The 18952-nt window shown below is 36.5% G+C and overlaps 1 protein-coding gene across 3 annotated transcripts in view; it reads right to left on the bottom strand.

Annotated features, from left to right (window-relative positions):
- The window catches only part of CSMD3 (CUB and Sushi multiple domains 3), a 1246722-nt gene that overhangs the window by 583437 nt on the left and 644333 nt on the right, over positions 1-18952 (bottom strand). For all 3 annotated transcript variants that reach the window (XM_066265798.1, XM_066265799.1, XM_066265800.1), the window contains one exon: positions 12172-12275. In XM_066265798.1, coding sequence (XP_066121895.1) covers positions 12172-12275 — 104 coding nt within the window. The remainder of the gene's footprint in view (positions 1-12171; positions 12276-18952) is intronic.

The following is an 18952-nucleotide window of genomic DNA, read 5'->3' as shown; positions in this document are numbered from 1 at the left end:
CCTAAAGCCTGGTGTCCTGGAACTCCCTCCTACCTGGACCTGCCTGGGCCTCCTTTTAGGGTCCACATTCCCTGAGCTGGGGCACGTGACCCATATGTGCACTGCTAGGCCCAGTAGGCAGGTTTTGCAGAGAAGCATGGAAAATTTGAACATGTAGGCTGGAAACCCCACATGCACCATGAAGGATGGAGCTGACATTGAAAGAAGAAGGTGACCAGCTGTAGGTGACAGCTGGGACAAAATTTTCTAATGCTCTCATATTCTAACAAGGAAATCACACTAATACTAGAACTCTCAATTCAAACTTGTCTTTCCAGTATGTTATGAAAGTCTATTTGTCAAGGAAGAAGAATGGAGCATATTGTATTTAACAATATACAGCTTGATTTATAGCTTTTAATATTTAGACTTTGATATGTGAGTTTCCATTTGTATTCTTACTTCAGGCTCTACAAATGCCCGGGTAAGTGGGCTTACATTAGGAAAAGTTAAAATTATTAAAAAATATGCTTCAAGTTCATACAAATTTCTTTCAGCTACCTATGTATTTGATGTATACAAATCCAGTAAGTTCTCCTTATCACAGAGTCTTCAAGTTCAAAGGGACTTTTGATTCTATTTAAATTCTCTTAAATCTCTGGTAGCTAATCAGACACCATTTATTTGAATGCCTCTAAGGTATGCAACCTAAGTTCTGTTCAAGACATCCTTACTCATAGAAGAGAGAATCATATTTAAGAGCAGTGGAATTTATTTCTGAGGGAGGAAAGCAGGTTTGAGAAACACGTCCTGGTTACAGACAGTAAAATATAGAAGAAATGTGGGAATCACATAGATATTTTCAAAATTAATATAACTTTTTGGAATGAGGGAATTAAAATAAGTGAAGTAAAACTACTAAGCAAACAAGGACAATATGGCAATGGGAATGTGAGAAGAGGAAAAAGTATACTTTCTCTTCTATCAGCCTCCTACCAGCAGCGTAAGATAGAGCTATTGCTATTTGACTAGTCATAGGTTATAAGGGCACTTCCCATTTACATATTTCACTAGTTTTACTTCGTTATCCCATGATCCTTGCCTCGTTTGTTGTTTGGCCTTAATCATTCAATACAGGATTTAAAAATAATTTAATATATTTTCATCTCTGTTTTGTAATATAAAGAAAGTAGGAGCATCATCTGCACTTGACAATGAGAACTTTGAAAAGGACAGCAAGAAAACTAATAAAAACATTTGTAGATTTAGGGTGGGCGGTGAGTAGAGAGAAAGCCATTGAGGTAAAATGAGAATGACTTCAAAATTCTCAAAAGAAGGAGTTATGCAAAACGTGAAGAAGTATGGCATGTTCACATATGTCTTCTTCTTTTGATTAAGAAAGAGCTCATTTCTTAGATAACTTATGACTATATTTAAAATATAAAGGGGTTTTACTCTCAGTACCTAAAAATTGTATGGTGAAATCATTGCCTTATTCTTTCTTACTTTGAGTTTTGCAAAAGTATATACCATAAATTAGGAGAGTGGCAATATGGTGATGGAGTAGGCAGATGTACCAACTTCCACCTTGCAGAACCAATGTAGATTACAACTTAATTTTAAAAACCATCATTTGAAAAAAAAAAAACTTTGGACTAAATGAGAGGACTCTTTAACCAAGGAACACTGAAGAGCCACACTGAGATTGGTAGGAAAAGTGGAAATGCAGAGAGGACAGCCCACCTCCCAGGAGCAAATGTCAGTCCCAAAAGACTCGCATGGCAGAAAGTAAGGTTAGTGGAGAAGAGAGGGTTCTGGGCCCCAGGAACAAAGCCCCAGCCTGCAGTCCCAGAGCCTAGAAGAGGCGTATGGACAGTATTTAGCTGCAAAACAACTCAGGATAATGTTTGTGAGAAAGAGACAGATTTCTCAGAACCAGGATTCTTCTTAAAGGGACCACACAGAAAACCTCTTTCATAACCACTAACCCTGGACTCTGGGAGACTGGGGGAGTTAAGAGGACTGGAGTAGCAGGAAGAGAATGTAAACTAGGAGGCATAGAGAGAAACACTTTGAGGGACAGCAACCCTAACACCTGGGCTGAGTTACCCCCAAAAATCTAAAGTGAATATTTCCCCTGGAACAAGAAATACCAGCAAAGGGAAGCAGGACACCAGCCAAACAAGCTCTCCCATGGCACTCAGAGCAGAGTCGTTTAGAAGGAGGATGACTTTAGGAATACAGTATTGAATGCTGAGGTCTGAACAGCAGCGTCCCCACCCACACTGTTGAAGGCTTGCAGGAGAGTGGACAGCGGCAGGACATGGAAGTGCGGTCCTGACAGCGGGGGTAGAAGCCTGGCCGGCCATGAAGAGGCCTTGCGTAAGCTCAGTCTCGCCAGCAAGAGTGGAAGTTATATACAAAAACAGTCCAACCAGGCTGCAGGTTGGGTGACCAAGAGTGGTCCTGCCTGCAATCCTCCCCACAGAGGAAAGGCAAAAGCCAGGGAACTGCAGAGACCCTTGGCGGAACACAGGTGCACAGCCCCGCCTGTGGTGCCAAAGATTGTGACCCTGGTGTGGCATGCAGCCCCACCTGCAGGGGCGGGGTGAAGGCTGAGGCTGGCGGAGGCTTATAAACCAGGTATGTGAACACAGCCCGTCCCATAGAGGAGAGATAGAAATTGCAGCGACTGCCGCAACAGGCCAGCATCAGCAACACCCATACCCAAACGCCCAAGGCAGTGGCAGAGGGGGTGGTGGGCCTGCAGACAGATCACACCTAGAGAACATAGAGGCCACACCCATTGGACTTCAGTGGCCATACACTTCTTATACACAGACAGAATGGGAAGGCAGAGAAATATAATGCAAATGAATCAAGAGAAATCCCCAGAAAAGGACTTGAACGAGTCAGATAAATCAAATTACAGAATTCAGAGTTTAAAATAAGGATTGTTAGGATGCTCAAAGATCTTAGAACAACAATAGATGGACATAACAAACACCTAAATAAAGAGATAGCAAATATAAAAAAGGACATTGAAATAGTAAAACAGAATCAATCAGAAATGACAAATACAATATCAGAAATGAAGACTACAATGGAAGGAATTAAAATCAGGATGACTAAAGCTGAGGATCAAATCAGCAAGTTAGAGGACAAGATAAACGAAGGCACAGAAGCAGAGCAGAAAAAAAAAAGAGAGAGACTCAAAAAGTCTAAGGAACCTCTAAGAGAGCTCTGTGATAACATGAGGAGAAATAACATCCGAATAATAAGGGTTCCTGAAGAAGAAGAGAAAGAACAAGGGAGAGAGACTTTGTTCAATCAAATCATAGCTGAAAACCTCCCTAAATTGATGCAGGAAAAAGTCACACAAGTTCAAGAAGCACAGAGAATTTCATTAAAGAGAAACCCAAAGAAATCTACACCCAAGACACATCATAATTAAAATACCAAAGCTAAGAGATAAAGAGAAAATATTAAAGCTGCTAGAGAAAAAAAAAAGGTTATCACCTACAAAGGAGCCCCCATAAGAATGACATCCAACTTCTGACAAACAATTGAGGCCAGAAGGGAATGGCAAGAAATATTCAAAATAATGCAGAACAAGAGCCTACAACCAAAACTACTTTATAAGAAAGGCTATAGTTTAAAATTGAAGAAGAAATAAAAAGCTTCCAAGACAAAAAAAAAAAAAAAAAAAAAAAAAAAAACCTCAAGGAATTCATTACAACCGAACCAATGCTGAAAGAAATGTTAAGGGGCCTGTTATAGACAGAACAAAGCAGGGAAAAGAATATAGGAAAAGAGGAATATAGCTTTAAAGAATAAAATGGCAAGAAACAACTACATATCAATAATAACCTTAAATGTTAATGGATTAAATGAGCCAATCAAAAGACATAGGGTAGCTGTGTGGATAAGAAAACAGGACTCATACAAGAGACTGTCTACAAGAGACACACCTTAACTCAAAAGATGCACATAGACTGAAGGTAAAAGGATAGAAAAAAAATATTTCATGCAAATGGAAATGAAAAAAGAGCTGAGGTAGCAATACTTATATCAGACAAAATGGACTTTAAAACAAAGGCTATAGTAAGAGATAAAGAAGGTCACTACATAATGATAAAAGGAGCAATCAAACAGGAAGATATAACCATTATAAATATTTATGCACTTAATATAGGAGCAACTAAATATATAAAGCAGACTGTGATGGATATAAAGAGTGACATCAACAGCAATACTATAATTGTAGGGGATTTCAATGCCACACTAACATCACTAGATAGATCCTCAAGAAAAAAAAAATTAACACAAAAACAGCAGACTTAAAAGACACACTAGATCAACTGGATTTAATAATATCTTCAGAACCTTTCATCCTAAAGCAGCAGAATATACATTTTTTTCAAGTGCTCATGGTACATTATCTATGATAGACCACATGTTAGGACATAAAACAGGTCTCAACAAATTTAAGAAGATTGAAATCACATCAAGCATTTCATCACAATGGCATACAATTAGAAATCAACCACAACAGAAAAACTAAAAAATCCTCAAACACTTGGAAACTAAATAGCACATTATTAAATAACAAATGGATTAACAATGAGATCAAAGAAGAAATAAAAAAAATTCCCTGAAACAAATGATAATCAGCATACAACAACTCAAAATTTATGGGACACAGCAAAGGCAGTACTGAGAGGAAAGTTCATAGCATTACAGGCATACCTTAAGAAGCTAGAAAAAGCTCAAATAAACAACTTACCTCTGCTTCTAAAAGAACTAGAAAAAGAACAGCAAGTAAAGCCCAGAGGCAGTAGAAGGAAGGAAATAATAAAGATCAGAGTGAAAATAAATGACATAGAAGATAAAGAAACAATAGAGAGGATCAGTGAAACCAGGAGCTGGTTCTTTGAAAAGATACACAAGATCAATGAACCTTTAGCCAGACTCACCAAAAAAAAAAAAAAAAAAAGAGAGAGAGGAATCAAATAAATAAAATTAGAAATGAGAGTGGAGAAATAACAACTGACACAACAGAAATACACAGGATTGTAAGAAAATACTATGAAAAACTGTTAGCAAAAAAAGTGGACAACCTAGATGAAATAGACAAATCACTTGAAACATATAATCTTTTAAAAAGCAATCAGGAAGAATCAGAAAACATAAACAGACCGATTACAACAAATGAGATCAAAAGAGTTATCAAAAACTCTCAACAAACAAAAGCCGGGATCAGATGGCTTCACAAGTGAATTCTACCAAATATTTAAAGAAAAACTAACTCCTATCCTTCTCAAGCTATTTCAAAAATATTCAAAAGGAAGGGAGACTTCAAAACTCCTTTTATGAGGTGAGCATTATTCTAATTTCAAAACCAGACAAAGACAACACAAATAAAGAAAATTATAGGCCAATATCCTTGATAAATTTAGATGCTAAAATCCCCAACAAAATATTAGCAAACCGGATCCAGCAATATATAAAAAATACCATACACCATGATCAAGTGGGATTTATTCTGGGGAGGCAAGGCTGGTACAATATTCGCAAATCTATCAATGTGATTCATCATATAAACAAAAGGAATAAGGAAAACTACATGATAATTTAAATAGATGCAGAAAAAAGCGTTTGATAAAATCCAGCATCTATGCATGATCAAAACTCTCAGAAAATTGGGAATACAGGGAACATACCTCAACATGATAAAGGCCATCTATGACAAACCTACAGCCAATATCATACTGAATGGGAAAAATGGAAAGAAATCCTCTTAAGATCAGGAACAAAGCAGGGGTGCCCCCTTTAACCACACTTACTCAACATAGTTCTGGAAGTCCTAGCCACAGCAATTAGACAAGAAGAAGAAATAAAAGGCATGCAAATTGGAAAAGAAGAAGTAAAACTATCATTATTTGCAGATGATATGATATTGTATATAGAAAACCTTAAAGTCTCAGTAAAAACACTACTGGACCTGATAAATGAATTCAGCAAGGTGGCAGGATAAAATATTAATACTAAGAAATCAGAGGCATTTTTATATACCAACAATTAACTGTCAGAAAGAGAAATTAAGGAAACAATCCCCTTCACTATTGCAACCAAAAAAATAAAATACCTAGGAGTAAATTTAAACAAGGAGATTAAAGACTTGTACTCAGAAAATTATAAAACATTGATAAAAGAAATCAAGGAAGATACAAACATGTGGAAGCATATACCGTTCTCATGGTTAGGAAGGATAAACATCATTAAAATGTCTATATTACTGAAAGCAATTTATAAATTCAATGCAATACCAATTAAAACACCAATGATATACTTCAAAGATATAGAACACATATTCCAAAAATTTATATGGAACCAAAAAGAACATGAATAGCTTCAGCAATATTGAAAGGGAAAAATAAAGTGGGAGGCATCACACTTCCTGATATCAACTTATACTACAAGGCCATTGTACTCAAAACAGCTTGGTACTGGCATAAGAACAGGCATATAGATCAATGGAAGAGAACAGATAACGCTGAAATAAACTCACACCTTTATGGACAACTGATATTTGACCAATGAGGTAAGAACATACAATAGAGTAAAGAAAGCCCCTTCAACAAATGGTATTGGGAAAATTGGACAGCTACCGGCAAAAAAATGAAACTGGACCACTAACTTATACCATTCACAAAAATAAACTCAAAATGGATAAAAGACTTAAATGTAAGCCGTGAAAGCATCAGCACCTTAGAATACATAGGTAGTAAGCTCTCCGACATCTCTCGCAGCAAAATATTTGCTGATTTATCTCATGGGCAAGTGAAATAAAAGACAGGATAAACAAATGGGACTATATCAAACACTAAAAAACTTTTGCACAGCTAAAGACAGTAAGAACAGAATAAAAAGACAAACTACATAATGGGAGAACATATTCAACAATACGTCTGATAAGGGATTAATAACCAAAATTTATAAAGAACTTGTAAAACTCAACACAAGGAAGATAAACAATCCAATAAAAAAAATGGGCAAAATAAATGAATAGACACTTCTCCAAAGAGGACATACAGACGGACAATAGGCATATGAAAAAATGCTCAACATTACTAATCATTAGAGAAATGCAAATTAAAACCACAATGAGATATCACCTCACACTGATCAGAATGGCACTCATCAACAAAACAACACAGAATAAGTGCTGGCGAGGATGTGGAGAAAAGAGAACCCTCCTGCACTGCTGGTGGGAATGCAGACTGGTGCAGCCACTGTGGAAAACAGTATGGAGATTCCTCACAAAATTAAGAATCAAACTGCCTTTTGACCCAGCTATTTCACTTTTAGGAATATACCCCAAGGACACCATAGTACTGTTTCAAAAAGAGAAATGCATCCTCATGTTTATGGCAGCATTGTTCACAATAGCAAAGATCTGGAAACAGCCCAAGTGTCCTTCAGAGGACGAGTGGATTAAAAAGCAGTGGTACATATATACATTGAAATACTATGGGGCCATAAAAAAGAAGGGAATCTTACCTTTTGCAACAACATGTTTGGACCTGGAAACTATTATGTTAAGTGAAATAAGCCAGGCAGAAAAAGAAAAATATCATATAACCTCACTCATTTGAGGAATCCAATGAACAATGTGAACTGAGAACAGAATTGAGACAGAGGAGAGATCAAAGGGACCAGAGGAAATGAGGACAGAAGGAAAGGGGATAATAGGAGGGGATACACTTGAAAGGAAGGGGGAGAGTGCTATGGCTAGGGGGACAAGGGAGATGTTGAGGGGAATACGGGGGAGAGCAGATGCATTTGGGGCAACACTAGAATCTATGTAAACACAATAAATTAAAATCAATAAAAAGGTATATCTTTATTATATGCGGCTTAAGTGTCTGTTTGTTGCCGATAGCTTATTGGTTGCTTGCGTAACTGTACTAGCCAATGGGGTAAAGTTGCCATGGCATTCAAATAGTCCCGCCTTCTGGCATGCCACCTCACAGATTGTGGTTAAAGATTGGAGCAATTATTATGCTGTTAAGAAATCTTAACACCAGAAGGGGTCTTTGCAATGGTACAAGACTAGAGGTTCTCCAATTGAAAAAAATGTCATAATAGCTAAGTCTTTGACTGGCCCCCCTAAAGGGGAAATACATGTCATTCCAAGAATTGATTTGGGTCCATCTCAAACAGGGTTGCTGTTTCAATTGAGAAATAGACAATTTCCTGTAAAACTTGCCTTTGCTATGACCATCAATAAGTCTCAGGGCCAAACGTTTAAGTGTGTTGGCATTTTTTTACCTGAGCCTGCATTTGGACATGGTCAACTTTATGTTGCCTGTTTAAGAGTTCGTGAAAGAACGGATGTAAAATTAAAAATAATTGATGGTCTTCTGCAAGGCGAACTTAAAAATGATGGAAAGATCTACACAAGAAATGTGTACAAAGAGATCTTTGACATGTGAATTAACATTTTATTATTTAAATCACCTTTATTTATTGAGCTAGTGGTGGCTCTTAAGAAATGTACCGGCCCTGGCTGGTTGGCTCAGCGGTAGAGCGTCGGCCTGGCGTGCGGGGGACCCAGGTTCGATTTCCAGCCAGGGCACATAGGAGAAGCACCCATTTGCTTCTCCACCACACCCCCTCCTTCCTCTCTGTCTCTCTCTTCCCCTCTTGCAGCCAAGGCTCCATTGGAGCAAAGATGGCCTGGGCGCTGGGGATGGCTCCTTGGCCTCTGCCCCAGGCGCTAGAGTGGCTCTGGTCACGGCAGAGCGACACCCCCTGGTGGGCAGGGTGTCGCCCCTGGTGGGCGTGCCGGGTGGATCCCCGTCGGGCGCATGCGGGAGTCTGTCTGTCTTTCCCCGTTTCCAGCTTCAGAAATTAAAAAAAAAAAAAAAGGAAGAAGAAATGTACCACCAGTAGTTTCCTTCATTGCACTCTACTTTAAGCAATTAAGCAAGTAGAAGGGGAAAACCCCATGGGGCAGTAAGCAAAGGGGCATCCTCGCCGCCGCCTGCCCTGGGTAATTCAGTTTGAATTAGTAGACACCTTTGCACAAATCATTTTAATTACAATTTATAATATCTAGAACAGTGGTCATTTCATATGACCGCCGGGCTTTCTAGTATCATATACTTTAATATATATGATTACAATAAGGGCTATATCTAAATAATTTTGCATAGGTGTGTATGCTAATCTCCTAGGGTTATTAAAGTATAATGTATTTTTTAAATTTTCTCTTCTAGATCTTCACTCTCTCACTGAGGGTCCAACTTAGATTCATTGATTAAATAGTCTAAAAGCTAATGGTCATAGAAGTATTATTTGATTTTTATTCCCATTGGAGATAAAGTAAACTCTAAATTTGACCATATCGGAAAAACCATTATGGGAAGTTGGAATTCTTTTGAAAAATAATATTGCATGACTATTCTGTGTTATTAGTATAATAATTTGCCCTGTAAAAGAGACTATTAACAGATATATCAAAATTCATGACTGTCTTCAAAATTTATATCATTTAAAAAGAATAAATGATATGGTTCAAATATATTATTATAATATTATTTTAACATCAAGGAATATACAAATTACTGCTTAATCACAATAAATTTAAATGTCCTCTTTCACATTTTACCAGTTCTAATATTTGGATATTTAAGGTAAAAATTGTGATATATCTTTTTCTGTGTCATTTTGGATTACTATGCATATATATCCATAATTTTTCTGATGATATAAATAAGCTAACATCTTTTGAGACATTAGAACTGGGATGTTGGTTGTACAAGATGACTTTGATCTGAAGATAAGTTTGGTTTTGTGGCAGACATAGGGAAAAATTCTCAGTCCATTTCCCAGACAGATTGCCTTTCCCTGTCCATGTTTTGAAGACTCTAAACCTGAAATTCAGTGCTCTATCTTAAGCAGAAAAAAGACATGTCCCACTGAATACACATTTTATAGTCTCATTTCCAAAGTATATATGATGTGATCTATCAAACATGTGGAAATACAGGTCTCAAAATGGGTGAGGATCATTTACCAAATTTGCTATACATCATTATTGTCCAAGAAACTTCCACTTTTATGAAGTGTCAGGTAAAGGAACAGATACAGTTTTTATCTGAAAAATAGTAAGTAATAATTTAAGGATAAAATCAAATTTTGTATTGTATCAAGTGTCATATACAGAAATGGCAATAAGCCCAGGCAGGTAAATCCAAATTTTCTTAGAAGCAGTGTAAAACACTATACAGATTAGTGACCATGAACTATTGACCTCTCTAAAGGAGGCAAGGAGGTAATTCCAACTGATTTTTGTTATTTGACAATCCAGGTCTAGTGTTGCTAGTTTGTCAAAAAAAAATCATAAATTCAGATTTTTTGTATATAATTTTTGTTTCTTTAAAACCGTGTACTTCCAAAGAAATACATCTTCTGAGCACATTAGGTCTGCGGCTGCTAATTTCTCATACAATATTACAGCATAATGAAATCTAAGCTATCACATATAAAATACCAGGACACCTCGAGGGAAATGTATATTATTACCAGGAGAATTCAGTTCAATGAAGTGAAATGCCTACCAGGCTCCTCATTCTGATAAAAATGCTGAGACTTGTTAAGGGGGGCGGGGGAAGGTAGTGTTATCAACAATTTGAGCACCACAGCCAAACATGTAAAACCTATAAAATGCTGACCCTTTTGTCCATTCTATCTTAGGAACCACAGCATGGACTTATAGTGGTCTTAGAGACAGGTAACAAAGCTGTGGTTGATCAATGATATCCCTTTTGCAGGGAGAGGAAGAAGTTGAAGCTGAGGTCAAGCATGCATGAGGACAGCTAAGAAGTAGGGTTTTTCTTTTATTTTGCTTTAGTTTTTTTTTCTCTGGAAATTTAAGAACTAAGATGGAAAAATATGAGGGCCTATAATGTGTATATAAGATAAATCATTGAACTTATTACAGGATTCTAGAATAAAGTACTAGGAGAGATAAAATTAACACGCAAATAAAATGAAAAAATAGAAGAGAAAATCATGGAAGAGTATTAGCTTACCTTTCATCAATTTACACAGTAAGAAATATAGTTATATAAACATGACAAATGAATTACATCTTGGACTTGTTTATATTAAAAATAATTTTTAAAATATTTATATTAGTAGTTCTCAAACTTTTGATGTGCATAGAGATCACCTGGTAAATCTAGTATTAATATAGATTTTGGGGCCCAAATCCCAGATATACTAGTTCAATAAATCAGGTATGTGACTCTTGAAATCTACATTTAAAAAGTATTCAATATAATTGTGATGCAAAAGACCTCATTTGAGAACTATTGGCTTGATAAAGCCTGAATCGCAAATCAAGAGTTATGAAAGGAATTCTGAGAGAAAGCATGCTGTAAAGCTTATGAAGTTCATATCAAAGTAAAGAACACACTTTCCCTGTGACATAGCCTCATCAGAGGTAGATCATTGTAATGAACAGCCCAAGGATCCAGCAATAAATAAGTTTCTACCATGTCCCCTTTTTTCAATATAAGTTCACTCTTTTAGCTCACGTTAAGAACCATATTTAGTCTATTTTAACTATATCAATTCTGAGATAACTGAAGTTCAATGCTGGCTCACTACTTCAGATTTCATTGCTAAATACTTCAAGTTTCAAACCATAATAATCTCTCAGCTTTGGTTCTTGACAGCGAACCATGAGTTTGCTACCAATAAGTGAGCAGCACTGACCAGTCTTCAGCATAAGTATGAGTTTGTGGGATCAGTTTTATACTTGGTTTGTTTGTTTTTTTTTCAGTCTGTTTTTAAAATCTGTGAGGGCAAAGGTATTTTCCAAAATAAGACCCAATTAACCACTTTAGAATTTCACTCTAGGCTTCCATTTCCAACAGGTTTCTGTCTGACAATAAATTCTAATAAGCTGTGTTTGGATGAAGTACTTTAAGTCCATTGAAGAAGAAGTACTAACAAATATACTTTATGTAGTTTGATGATAGCAACTAAGGTACTATGCCTCTTCTGTAGGTGCAGGAAGAGATCATTAAAACAATAATAAGGATAAAATTTCATAAAAAAATAATAAGGATAAAATTTCTGATAGGCAAAGTCAAAAATAACATATGGAGAACTTACACTTGTAATACTGTCCTGGGGTCTCCAACTTCACCCCCATCACCAATTGTCAAAGTATCATAGCCAATCTCCAGATCGAATTCTTCAAAATTTATCTGGATAACCTAGCAATAAACAGAAACAAACACTTCAAATATATAGCATTAGGTACTAAAAACAAAAAGGAAGCAATGGCAGTAAAAAAAACCATTTAAAATGCATATCAGACATTTTATATCACGGCAGCAGATTCTGTCAGACTATTGCTAAAGTTCAATTATAACAATTAGCACACAAATTTTCCTTGCTGCATTGTACATTCTGTAATAATTTTCAATGAAATGGCATGGCTTCTGTTTATAGAATACTCTTATATGAAGTATTTGATGCATGATTAATGCAAATCTACTTTGAGAATGCTTTATAAAAAGTACATGTAGGTGGAGAGTGATTTTCTATACATTTGCATATATTTTTATAAAGCTAACATGAAAAAATAGAGTATAATATTTTCATTAAGTAGTAGAGCTTAGCCTGACCAGGCAGTGGCACAGTGGATAGAGCATCAGAGTGGGATGCTGAGGACCCAGGTTCAAAAGCCTGAGGTCGCCAGCTTGAGTGCGGGCTCATCTGGCTTGAGCGTGGGATCATAAACATGACCCTATGGTAGCTGGCTTGAGCCCAAAGGTCACTGGCTTTAAGCCCAAGGTTGCTGGGTTGTAGCTTAAGGTCATTGGTTTGAGCAAGGGGTCACTTGCTCTGCTGTAGCCCCCCTCCTTGGTCAAGGCATATATGAGAAAGCAGTCGATGAACAACTAAGATGCAGCAATAAAGAATTGATGTTTCTCATCTCTCTCTCTTCCAACCTGTCTGTCCCTGTTTCTCTCTCTCTCTCTCTCTCTCTCTCTCTCTCTAAAAAGAAAAAAATAATAGTAGAGCTCAAAAAATGTTACAGCTAAATTTGAATTTAGATCACCAGATTTAAAGGTATCAGAGGCAGAGTCCAACAGGGTGGCATTTGAGGATCCTGAACTCCCCTCCTCCCACAAACACACCAAATGTACAACTATACATAGATATTATTCCCTCTGAAAATAATCTGAAATTTAGATGAACTGCTGTTCTTCACAAAAAAAGAATAAAAGGACCACATAGGATGTGAGGAAATGTTTAGACACTTTCTCGCAAGAAAAAGAAATCCACTCCTGACATGGCAACATGCAGTCGGGAGGTATCTCACCAGACAGGTGCCTCTCCTGGAGGAGCAACGGCTCAGTGTCCTATATCTGGCACTCCAACCCAGGGAGCTGTGCCAGAGAGACAACTTCCCAAAACAGCTGGCTTGCAATAAAAGCACAATACTTTGCAAGACACATTAAACCAGGATAAATAAGTATAATTTTTTTACTAAAACATCCTCATGCATTCATAATGCTCATGCTGTAACAAATACCTTTATTTAATTAACTTCCAATTCTTAAATTAGGAACCCAGTATAATATCAAGAATAATGTAATTAATAATCAATATAGTAAGAAATTACATATATACAATCCTATGTACAATCATTTCTGAGAAAAAATTAATTTATAATAAAGTGTTATTCATCACCAGTTAAAGAAAGTGAATGCTTTAGGTTACCTATATTACTAAAAAATAAACCCAAAAGGCATATCATTAATAATTTTCATAACTATTTGTAACTTTGGTATCATAAACAGTAATTTTAAAAAAGATTTCATAACCTGGCTTTTTAAAGTGATATAATAAAAAATTGTGATTGTGACTATTCAAAAAATGATTCTATATTAGCATTGTCTAAAGCAATGATTCAGTCAAGTTTAAACATAGAATATATAAAAAGTATTAAATTATACATTTTACATGACTGCAATAAAAAAACAATTATTTTCCAGTTCTACCATAAGTTAAATATATTCTCAATTAATAATTATCTGCCAATAGAGATTTAGATTGGCCCTGGATATTTGGCTCAGCAGTAGAGTGTCTGCTTGGCCTGTGGAAGTCCTGGATTCGATTCACGATCAGGGCACACAGGAGAATCATCTATCTGCTTCTCCACCCGTCCCCCTCTCCTTCCTCTCTCTCTCTTCCCCTCCTGCAGCCAAGGCTCCATTGGAGCAAAGTTGGCCCAGGCGCTGAGGACAGCTCTATGGCCTCTGCTTCAGGCAAGAGAATGGCTCCAGCTGCAACAGAGCACTGCCCGAGATGGGCAGAGCATAGCCCCCTGGTGGGCATGCTGTGTGGATCCCGGTCGGGAGCATGGGGGATTCTTACTGCCTACCCCCTTCTAAATTCGGAAATATACAAAAAAAAATAGTGATTCAAATTGTTTTTCATTTTTTGCTGTTGTAAGCAACAATGTTATGAGAAAAACATGTTTTGGTTCAAACATACATATATATATCTCTAGGTTATATACTTAGGACTGCAATTTCTGGATAATATAGCAAAAAATCAATTTTATAATATTGTGCCATAGTATTTTCCAAAATCACTTTTTAATTCAAATGCTCACAACATGTGTGCATTAGATTTTATTATTTCTTCCAATCTAAAGTGTGTAAATAGTAATCATTTTTGCATCTTCCTCATTAATAATTAAATTTTATGTCTTTTCCTAAGCTTATCATTTGTGCTTCCTTTTCTGTGACATGGTTCTTTTGGTTGATTTTTACTAGGTCAGCTAGTCTGCCTCTTCTTGATTATAAAAACTCGTTACATCAATGATTGCCATCAGTTTTCCATTATAGCACACATAGAAAAGAATAGACAGAAAGACGTTAGAAGTTGAGGTGGTTTGCAATGGGAGATTTTTTGTTTGTTTGTTTGTTTGTTTGTTTCCCAGGCCCTGCCCTGTCTCACAGAGAGCTAAGATCAATATTTTAGTTGTACCTGTAACGTCACATTGGTAATATGTCATTCAGAATAGCACATAGAGCCTGTTTCACTTGTTGAGAAGATTAGCTTTATGCAGTCTGGACACTAATCCATTACATGTTATGTGTGTTGCAATTTCTTATGTAAGTTTATAGCCTGTGTTTTCCACTTTCTGTGCTAAATATTTGGTAAGAAGAAATAAATCCCCCTAGGAATGCATGAAGCTTCCAATTTTTCCATATCAACCTCTCTTGTTATTTTTTTGTTTGTTTTTATTATAATCTCCCTAGCACATGTGAAGTGGTATTTTATGGGGGGGTTTGTTTGTTTGTTTGTTTGTTTTGTATTTTTCTGAAGTTGGAAACGGGGAGGCAGTCAGACAGACTCCTGCATGAGCCAGACCAGGGTCCATCTGGCATGCCCACCAGGGGGCGATGCTCTGCCCATCTGGGGCATTGCTCTGTTGCAACCAGAGCCACTCCAGTGCCTGAGGCAGAGGCCATGGAGCCATCCTCAGCACTGGGGCCAACCTTGCTCCAATGGAGCCTTGGCTGCAGGAGGGGAAGAGAAACAAAGAGGAAGGATGGGGGGAATGGTGGAGAAGCAGATGGGCGCCTCTCCTGTGTGCCCTGGCCAGGAATCGAACCCAGGACTCCTGCACGCCAGGGTGATGCTCTACTACTGAGCCAACTGGCCAGGTCTTTATGTTTTGATTGCATTTATCTAATAATTAATGATGTTGAGCATCTTTTCATGTACTTATTGGCCATTAGTCTATCTTCTTTGGGAAACTGTCTATTAAAGTCTTCTACCTATTTTTAAGATAGTTTTTCTTTTATTGTTTCTGAATTGTAGGAGCTTTTTATAGATTGAAGATATTAATTTCTTATCATACATGGTGGGACAAAAGTAGGTTTACAGTTGTTCATATGGAAAATAATACAATGATTAATAAATGATACAATAATTAGTAAATAAATAATACAAGAATAAACTGTTTCATGTACTCACAACTGTAAACCTACTTCCATCCCACCATGTGTGTATGATTTGCAAATATTTTTTTCCATTTTGCCATTGTGTAGGTTGTCTTTTCACTCTTGTGAGAGTCTTTTGATGCCAAAAATTTTAATGTAGTGAAGTCCAGTTTATTTTTGTGTGTGTGTGTCATATTTAAGAAACTATTGCTAAATCAAAAAATCATGAAAAATTTCTTCTATGTTTTCTTCTAAGAATTTTATAGTTTCAGTTTTTAAATTTAGGTCTTTGATTATATTTTGAGTTAAATTTTATATACAGTGCAAGTAAGTTTTCAATATTATTCTTTTGCATGTGATTATCCAATTTTCCAAGCACCATTAGTTGAAACAACTGTTCTTTCACTGTTGAATGATTTTGGACCCTTTGTCAAATAATTGATCATAGATGTGAGGGTTTATATCTGAGAAATATATTTTTAGTTTATTTGGGGATTTCTTTTTTTTTTTTCCTTAAGTAAAAAGCAGGGAGACAGAGGGACAGACTCCCACATGCGCCCAACCGGAACCTACCTGGCAAGCCCACTAGGGGGTGATGCTTTGGCCATCTGGGCTGTTTTTCTGATTGACTGGAGCCATTCCAGCACCAGAGGCAGAGGCCATTGAGCCATCCTCAGCGCCCAGGCCAACTTTGCTCCAAGGGAGCCTTGGTGGCAGGAGAGGAAGAAAAAGATAGAAAGGAGAGGGGGAAGGGTAGAGAAACAGACGAGTGCCTCTCGTATGCCCTGGCTAGGAATCAAACCAAGGACTTGCACACACTGGGCTGATACTCTACTACTGAGCCAACTGGCCAGGGCTATTTGGGAGTTTCTTGATTTATCCTTCATTCTTGAAAAATGGTTTTGACAGACATAGAATTCTTGCTTGACATTTTGTTCTTTTATCCTTTAAATATGTCATTTTAATGCATTTTGCCTCCCATGTTAATTTTTAATTTAAAAAGCTGTTAATATTTTTAGGATTTTTTGAATATGATCAATCGCTTCTCTCCTGCTATTTTTAAGATTTTCTTTATCTTTATCTTTCAACAATTTGACTATACTCTGCTAAATATGAATCTTTTTCAATTATCTTGTGTTAATTTGTTGAGCTTCTAAAATAAGTAGATTTTGTCATTCTTAAATTTGGGAAGTTTTTGGTCATTACTTCTTGAAATTTTCTTTTGATCCCTTTTAATCTTCTTCAGGGACTTCTATAATACATTTATTGTTCCACTTGATTATGTAACACAGGTCCTTTAGGCTCCTTTCACTTTCTTCTCTCTGTTCTTTAGCCTGGGTAATTCAATTATCTTTAAGTTTACTAATTCTACCTTATTCCTGATCAAATATAAGATAGAACCTTCCAATTAATTGTTTTATTTCTATAATTGTATTTTAAAGCTCAGAATTTCTTTTTGGTTTCCTTTTATAATTTCTATATCTTATTGATGTATTGTATTTCTAGAACATTTTTATGATTTCCTTTAATTCTTTGACCATGTTCTTTGACCATAATTAATATACCTCTTTCAATTCTTTGTTTAATAAATTCAATGACTAAACTTCAGGAAAGCATTCTGTCATTTTATTTTGTACCTTATCCTGTTTCTTCGTGTGCTTTGTGTTTGTTTTGTTGTTTGTGGTGAAAACTGAACTGCTAAATATTATAATGTGGTAATTCAAGAAATCAGATTCACTATTCACTATCTTTGCCAGACAGAGCTGTTCTTGATTGTGAAAGGCTTAATTTGTGTCCATCCAATCAGATTTTACTGGGATTTCTTTATACTTAATGAACTTAAAAGAATACCCAATTCAGTATTTTTGGGATATTGTAATAAAATATCATAAACTGGGTGGCTTATATTCAAGAGAAAGGTATTTATCAAAGTTTTTAATGCTGAGAAGTCCAAAATTAAGGGGTTCGCTACCTCATTCATTGTCTGGTGAGAGAGCAAACTTTCTGGTTCACTAAAGGCTATCCTTTCACTGTTAATTTACATGAGTAAAACATCTGAGGAGTCCTATGGCATCTCTTCTATATGAGTACTAAACTCATTCATGAAGGCCCCACTCCAGGATCTAAGCACTTCCCAATGGCCCCGCCTTCTACTACCATCACATTGATCATTAGGATTTCAACACATATATTTCAACATTTATTTTTTCCTCATATTTTATTTATTAATTTTAGAGAGGAGAGAAAGAAAGAGAGAGAGAGAGATAAGGGAGAGGAGCAGGAAGCATCAATTCCCATATGTGCCTTGGCCAGGGAAGCCAGGGTTTCAGCATATAAATTTCAAGTAGACACAAACATTCAGACCACATGAACACCTCTTCTGATTTTTGAGGACTGACTCAGTGCCCAGCCAGTGTTAGCCAGCACATTTATAATTCTGTCTGAACCTTCCCTTGCTACTTGCACTGATCTTATAGATCAGCTAGTGTGAAAGCTTAGGGTCTTCTCTGGCCTTTTCTGAGTATGTCTTGTCCTGGTCATGTACATGACTTTCTAAATTTCACCCATACACTGGAAGACTTTCAGATGTCCTTATTTCCCAAAGAACCTCTCTATTTGTTATTTCTAGTGGCTCATTCACAGTGGTTTACTTCCCTAAGTGTTTTGTTAAATAATAGTAAACTCATATTTATTTGAACTTAAGCTCCAAGAATTCTAAGGGCCTTAGTTGGGTATAATTTCATTCATTTTCTGCTAATTATATGTATCCAAGGTTTACTACCAAACTAGTACAAATTTAATATCCTTTGAGGGTTTTTAGATAAATGCTAAAGTTTTATGTTTAGCTTCTTTACCTATTGATACAAAGAGATTAGGCCCTAATCTTAGTCTCCTAATTCCAGGGATTAACTGCTATCAGACCA

The sequence above is a fragment of the Saccopteryx bilineata genome, chromosome 3 (assembly GCF_036850765.1).
Source record: "Saccopteryx bilineata isolate mSacBil1 chromosome 3, mSacBil1_pri_phased_curated, whole genome shotgun sequence".
Taxonomy (NCBI): domain Eukaryota; kingdom Metazoa; phylum Chordata; class Mammalia; order Chiroptera; family Emballonuridae; genus Saccopteryx; species Saccopteryx bilineata.
The sequence above is the reverse complement of the archived record's forward strand: the minus strand, read 5'-3'. Positions and strand labels throughout refer to the sequence as shown.